General features: G+C 27.0%; 1 protein-coding gene across 1 annotated transcript; it reads right to left on the reverse strand.

The window, feature by feature from the left end:
- Nucleotides 1–521: 521 nt before the first annotated feature.
- Nucleotides 522–6,327, reverse strand: LOC126743241 (myrosinase 1-like). Its single transcript, XM_050450238.1, has 12 exons — nt 6,163–6,327; nt 5,968–6,107; nt 5,812–5,914; nt 3,615–3,705; nt 3,316–3,518; nt 2,953–3,101; nt 2,798–2,896; nt 2,578–2,743; nt 2,297–2,408; nt 1,320–1,469; nt 815–921; nt 522–756 (listed from the first exon to the last, which is right to left on the reverse strand). Exons 1-12 carry the CDS (start codon nt 6,207–6,209, stop codon nt 642–644), a joined length of 1,482 nt encoding a protein of 493 aa, XP_050306195.1. The 5' UTR covers nt 6,210–6,327; the 3' UTR covers nt 522–641.
- Between the last annotated feature and the right edge of the window lie 348 nt (nt 6,328–6,675).

Consider the following 6,675-nt stretch of genomic DNA (forward strand, 5'->3'; position numbering starts at 1 on the left):
ACCTTTTGTTATCCTTAACCACCTTCTTAAACTTGGTGTATGCTTGCAATACTAGAAGTCCAGTTTTACTACACCTGTTTATAAATTTAAGGATAATTCAAATGTCTCCAATTAGAATTTTAAGTTATGATCCAAAGGTTTCTGGGAGCTTGGTCTGTGACTGAATGTTTCCTTTTTTAAGGAGCGGCTATAGATCAGCAATTTGGATTTATCAGATAGAGACCAATAGAACTAAACCTTCTAACACTCACAGATTTTTGTTTCGGAGGTATGGAGACAATGCCCATAAAAAAAGTTCCTTAACATGTGTTTTCTCTTTTTTTTACGATATTTGCACTGAGAAGCACTGAACTATTAAATTTTACATTTCATTGCAACATTACAACAGCCTGTATTTTAAATCCCAATAAATGTAAGAATGAAATGTTATTCGAATTTAATAAGGTTTTCTTAGACCTAAATATTCTCATTCTTATAAAAACCACTAAAGGTCAGGCATTTTTCCTTTCTTAAACACCAAATAAATTAGCTATTTCTTATATTTGAAAAATCACATATAATTAAATTTTGTATAATAAAAGTCTATCAAAAGAAGAAAGACATGAAATTAAAGTAAATAATTAGAACAATCTTATGATTTCTTAGCATCCAACACATCTTTCTGTCGCAACCTTCTTAAACCAATTTGCTGAGTCCTTGTATGTCCTTGTCTTATTATCACTCTCAAAATCTATCTGCACCATGCCAAATTTAACTCTAAAATAAGAAAATTAAATGTTAATAAAAATAATAAATAGGAAACAAATAAGCTTACGTATATCCGCTACCCCATTCAAAGGTATCGATTAAGCTCCATACAGTATAATGGGTAACAGGCACGTTATCTATTAAAACGGCATCCAAGACATTTTCTAGATAACTCTAAAATTGAAAGATTTAATTAAAATAATTTAGCGAAGTCACATTGTATGCATACATGACAAGAAAGAATCTATAAAAACTGCTGACAATATACCGGCCTGGCAAACAAAGAACTTGACTGCAAGAACCATTATATTTACTTGCAAAAACAATTCATAAGTAAAAACAGAACTTTCCATGTTACTTGCAAGCATACAAGAAAGAAATTTGCCAAACGTGTATAACATCTTTGAGATTTCTTTGCATGTTCAATTCCAGATACTCCTTTTATAGAGTTGGACAGAAATAGTTTTCAGTAAATTAATAAAATTAGTTCAAATTACAAAACAAGGTTTAACGTTAATTACGCAGTAGTAAGGAAAAGCGTTTAAAAATAGGTTCTCTATAGAACTTCTTACAGTTTGATAAGTAATCCTATCAGTATCGTTCAGATAATCACCGCTCGTCCATCCGTTTTCAGTAATGAAAATTTCCCCCGGATTATATTGGTCGTTAATCCACTTTACCAGTTTCCTGATGCCCAAAGGCCAAGAAACCACATATCCAACCTAAAATTAATATTTAAAATAAATGCAAGTGCAAATCTAATGAATCCTTATATGTCAAGGGAATTTATAAAAGAATTCTGATAGTCCGATAGATCCTTTGAGTTTCTGGGGATGTATGTGGAGTCAGCATTGCAAGATACTAATTTTCAGACTAAACAGTAACTATGCTCTGGTCCGCAGACTCAGATACAATTTATTCACAGATATCATTAAATTGTACTTCGTGTCTTGCATTCAGTCAATAATAAATTATGGAATTTTATTTTGGAAGTCGTATGTTGAGGCATTGGGTGTTTTTAGGGTATAGGGTAAGTAATTTTTTTAAAAACTGGGGGTTTTAACTGCTCCATCTTTGTATTTTTTGGCATTGGTCATATTTGTCAAAAAGCAGGCAGAACTTTTTCAGAGAAATGATCAACACTATTCAGAGTAAATAATGATTACGAGGGGTAAGTACGCATTTCTCTACATCATTCAGCTTTTTTTGAAAGAAGGCCACAAGTTCAAAATATTTAGGGAGGAAATAATAAAATTCGTTCAAGAAAAATGTCTCTATAGTTTATATATGTGGTAGATATTACAATACCTGAATGCATTGGTATTAGTATTATTAGTTGTAGTTTTTCTTTTAATTTTATAGATAAATAATGTTAAATTAAAAATGTTAAAAATGAAAGTAAATATTATATATATATTTTAATTTTTTTTATGTTTTTAAAGTGTAACACTCAGAGCACTATATTGGTGCACCATCTTACGTTGCTTTGTGAGAAATAATAATATTATTATTATTATTATTATTATTATTATAAATAATTATAATTTACCTCAGCAAAGGTCCAAGAGGGGTCAGAAGTAGCATATACGTTCGTGTCCAGATCATAGCTGGGTTGACTTATTGGAGAGTCATCAGCCCAACCGATAAGAGTGCTCGAGTACCTTTAACATTTATTTAAAGTAAATAAACTTGTAAAGCAATCAAACTATTTTTTAAAATGTGAAAATAGCAGTTATTATAACGAATCTTAAGAGAAATTTGGTCTGCTATTTACTTCAAGATTTTAATCATAATGCTTAAAGAAGTTCTAATTTAATGTCAAAAACTTACGTATTTAAAGCAAAAAAGTCAAAAGTCCCATTAATAAAATCAATTTCTTCCTGGCTAAGCTCCGGCAATCTACTTTGAGCAAATCCCTCTCCCTTACTTCTTTCAGCGATCCTCTCAATCATAACTTGAGGCCAGTTACCCAAGTATACAGGATGAGCAAACCAACCTAAGTACAAATTCAACTACAATATTTGCGCAATTTTTTAAACACAATTCTTACCTAATTGGAATTGAAGCTCCCTATCCCATGCTTCCAAATCCTTGGTATCATTGGAAATCGGTTCGTACCATGAGCTGTCAGTTACTAAGGTAACTTTACCTAAAACCATTGTCTTAATTAAAAAAAAAATTAGTAGAGATTTTAAAACTTCTCACCTCCTTGCTTAGCCCTAAACTCTGTATCATATATATGGTAAGCTGTAGCGTGTGCCAAAAGAGCCACTTTACTGCACTGATAAATTTTTGTGGCATTCTCGTCTGTTTCACCTGGACACATAAAGCCCATACCATGGTAAGAACCGTAACTAAAACATTTAATATTAGTCGCTTAAATATTTTTTTCACTACTTCTTGCAACATATGGCAACAACGCTAGCACGATCAGCGATTAGTCTACTCAACTTTTGAGCTGTATGTGTCCAATACGGTTACGGGACGTTATACGAGTAGAGCAAGGGGTGTTGACATATACTAGCAAGAATCTCCTTGATATTTATCTTTTGACTGGTAATGTCTTACCCTCCCAGACAAAATACATGAGGCTCATTAATAGTAAGCCAGTATTTCACGTAATCTCCAAATAATTCGAAGGCTACTCGAGCATACTCGCCAAACCATTCGGCTGTTTGTTCGTTGAGCCATCCGCCATATTGCGCCAGATTTTGTGGTAGGTCCCAGTGATATAGAGTTACTGCGGCGTCAATGTTGTTTTCTTTTAGGGTCTGTTTTATATAAATTTGTTTTTAAAAAATATTTGTATTTTTCTATGATGTAAGTTTATTTCTTTTATTCATTTATGGTTAAAGTTATTTGCTTACCTTTAAGAGATCAAGATAGTAATCGATTCCTGCTTGGTTTGTCTCATTAGCGAAACCAGTTGGAAGAATTCGGGACCAAGAAATAGAAAATCTATGAATAAAAATTTAATTTTATTGATATGCAAATTTTTGTTAATTAAAAATTATTATTGTTTTATAAATAAAAGGGGCCCCATGGTTGTAGGAATATTAAAAATTGATTAAAAAAATAAAATTGTTGTATATAAAAATTAAAAAATACAAGTATGCATCTAAGGTACACAGAAATAAATAAATACAGTATAAAAAATGTTAATTTTAGATATTTTTATATGTATTACCACGTAACAATAAAATAATAATAAACAAAAAGTTATTATAACGTCAATTTAATTTTTCTCAAGTGAGATGTTTTCCTTATATTGGTTAATTTTTTCATTTACTTAATATAGATTTTAGTTAATTAAATTTCTATTTTTAAATTAAGTAAAATACTCTCTGTAAATAAAAATACTATTTAAAACTTATAGCAATGTAAAACAATAATTGACACTAATATAGTTGCACAGTTATTAAATTTACGATCTGATCTGCTTTTATTTTATTAATAATTTATTTATACAAAAGAATATGAATATTTGAGTCTATTTAAGGTAAGGCAGACATAAAAAAATAAATATAAATAATAAGAATAATATTATTGGATGAAATAGGGTAATAAAAATGCTTTTAAGTTTATAGGTAATGAATATAAAAAAATTGCCATTAAAAAACAGAATATAAAAATTGCAAAAATTACTGGTTAAAAATTAATAGAAATAAAGACAAAATACCCTAAAAGCAAAAAAAAATCATATAATATTTATTTATGTTTTTTGTCAACGAATTATAGGAATGCGATTTAAGAAAGGAATTTAGAAATTATTGGTAAGTCATATTATTTTTTTTTTTATATTTGATTTTAATTTATTTTATAAATCAGAGGGTACAGGAAGAAGCGATAATTAATATTTTAATATTTAAATTTATAAAATATTTAAAAAAAAGCAAAGGCTTATTTTTATTTAATTATTGTATACTTATACTTTTTATATGAGACTAACATTATTTGAAAGACAAGAACTAAATAAAATTATGATTTAATGTTTCAATTCACTTTTATTTTTTTATTTATTTTTTACGTCAACGAATTATACAAGAATTAATTTTAAGGAAGGAAGTAAAAAATTATTTGTAAATTTATATTTAATTTTTTATTGGTGAATAACATAATATATTTTATTTATTTTAAGATATTTTATCTTATACTCTAATATAAAGTATATATAAGAGTATAAGTATACACATTTAAAAAAAACAAAATAAAAAGAAAACAAGCATTCAGTGGTCAAATTTATTGAACAATAAAAAAAAGAGACATGTAATATACAAAAAAAACATAAATAATAATTTCTTTATTGGATAATCTATATAAAATTAAGAGCAATTATTATATAAGAAAAAAATAAAAAATATTAAAATTTAAAATACTTTTGAAACAAAAAAAAAACAATTTTTTATATTTATCTATATATAAATATTTTCTGCTTCAAAAACTTATAAAAAAATGATATTTAAGGACGAGTTTAAAAATTAATGGCAAATTTTAATTTTTTTATTATTAATTTCATTGAATAACTTTTATTTAATATTTTTAATAAAGTAAAAAGCAATTACTCTATAAGAATTACATAAAAAATATGAAAAAATTAAAATACCTTTACACAGAAATAGCATTTTAAATTGAAAAATAATAATTATGGCATTGGTAAATAATTAATATAATTTTTTTAATATTTTATTTTATTGCATAAAAAAATAATAGAAAAATAAAGGAGATTTAAATTTATCAAGTTGTTTTTGAAAAATAAAAACAAATGCCTTTTTTAATTAATTGTGTACTTATAATTTTATATAAGCTGTATAAGCATAAAACATAAAGTTTCTTGCTTTTACTTTTTTGATATAATTATTTCAATTTTACATTAGTAAATAACTAATAATTTTTTTTTTATTTTATCTTATAAAAGAAGGGAAAATTAACTATTTTATATTTAAATTTATTAAAGATTTTTGAAAAATTAAAAGTAAATGCTTATACTTTTAAATAATTGTATACTTATACATTTACACAAGAAAATATTTTTTTATTATGTTATAAGAACGACGAATTCCTTACCTATAAAATCCCGCATTTAGATCTTTCATAATAGCAATGTCTTCCTTATACTTATGATAGTTATCCCCAGCAACATTGCCATTTCCACAATCCGCCGTATTACCTAAAATAGACTTATTATCGATATCATAACATATGACTATTTTCGTCACTCACATTGTGTATTTAGGGCGTAATCCCACCAACTTTCACCTTTTCCATCGGCATTCCATCCTCCTTCCACTTGGTAGGCGGAGGTACCAACTCCTATTTTAAAGGTACCTGGAAACTTTTTGGAACCGTTTACGATTATGAACCTAAATAGGTATTTGAAATTAATTATTTATTATTTTGATGATTTAGTGCACTTACCCTTCAATCAGTAAACAATACCAGAAAAGTTTCTTTAACCAATTCATATTAATTTAGCAGATATTATATAAAAATTCGTTGTGAAATATACATTTTAAAGTGTTTATTTTATCTCTAAAAAAATTTAATTTTAAGATAATTTTGAAAATATATTATCTAAGCGGCAAGAGCAAAAGATTAGTGTTGTTATAAATAAGCTACTTAAAAAAATACATAAAAACAAAATACTTGAAATTTAAAGAATTTGATTACGTGTACAATATCCTAATGCATACTCTTGTAGAACAAGATTTACGTTTTATCTACGGAGATAAGATATAAGACGTGATATTTATGTTTTACTGTTCAGCTTTGGTGCTATAGCTCTTTCAAGCTAAAGTGTTGATTTTCAAGCACAAACTTCTTCACTTAAGTGATGTTTTCCTCAGTCAACGCTATTATTGGACCTGTCGTGCGAGGCACACTATTAACGTCTTTATGAGGACTTTCTAATTCTTTGTATTCATACACCTG

Source organism: Anthonomus grandis, chromosome 12 (genome assembly GCF_022605725.1).
Source record: "Anthonomus grandis grandis chromosome 12, icAntGran1.3, whole genome shotgun sequence".
Lineage (NCBI taxonomy): Eukaryota > Metazoa > Arthropoda > Insecta > Coleoptera > Curculionidae > Anthonomus > Anthonomus grandis.

What these genes read in the sequence shown, in the direction of transcription:
- LOC126743241 (XM_050450238.1), bottom strand. Translation starts at nt 6,209, where the DNA reads ATGAATTGGTTAAAGAAACTTTTCTGGTATTGTTTACTGATTGAAGG. An exon ending in ACTATCTTGATCTCTTAAAG is followed by an intron (nt 3,519 to 3,614) that starts GTAAGCAAATAA and finishes TATATAAAACAG; the next exon opens with ACCCTAAAAGAAAACAACAT. An exon ending in ATAGGATTACTTATCAAACT is followed by an intron (nt 922 to 1,319) that starts GTAAGAAGTTCT and finishes TTTCAATTTTAG; the next exon opens with AGTTATCTAGAAAATGTCTT.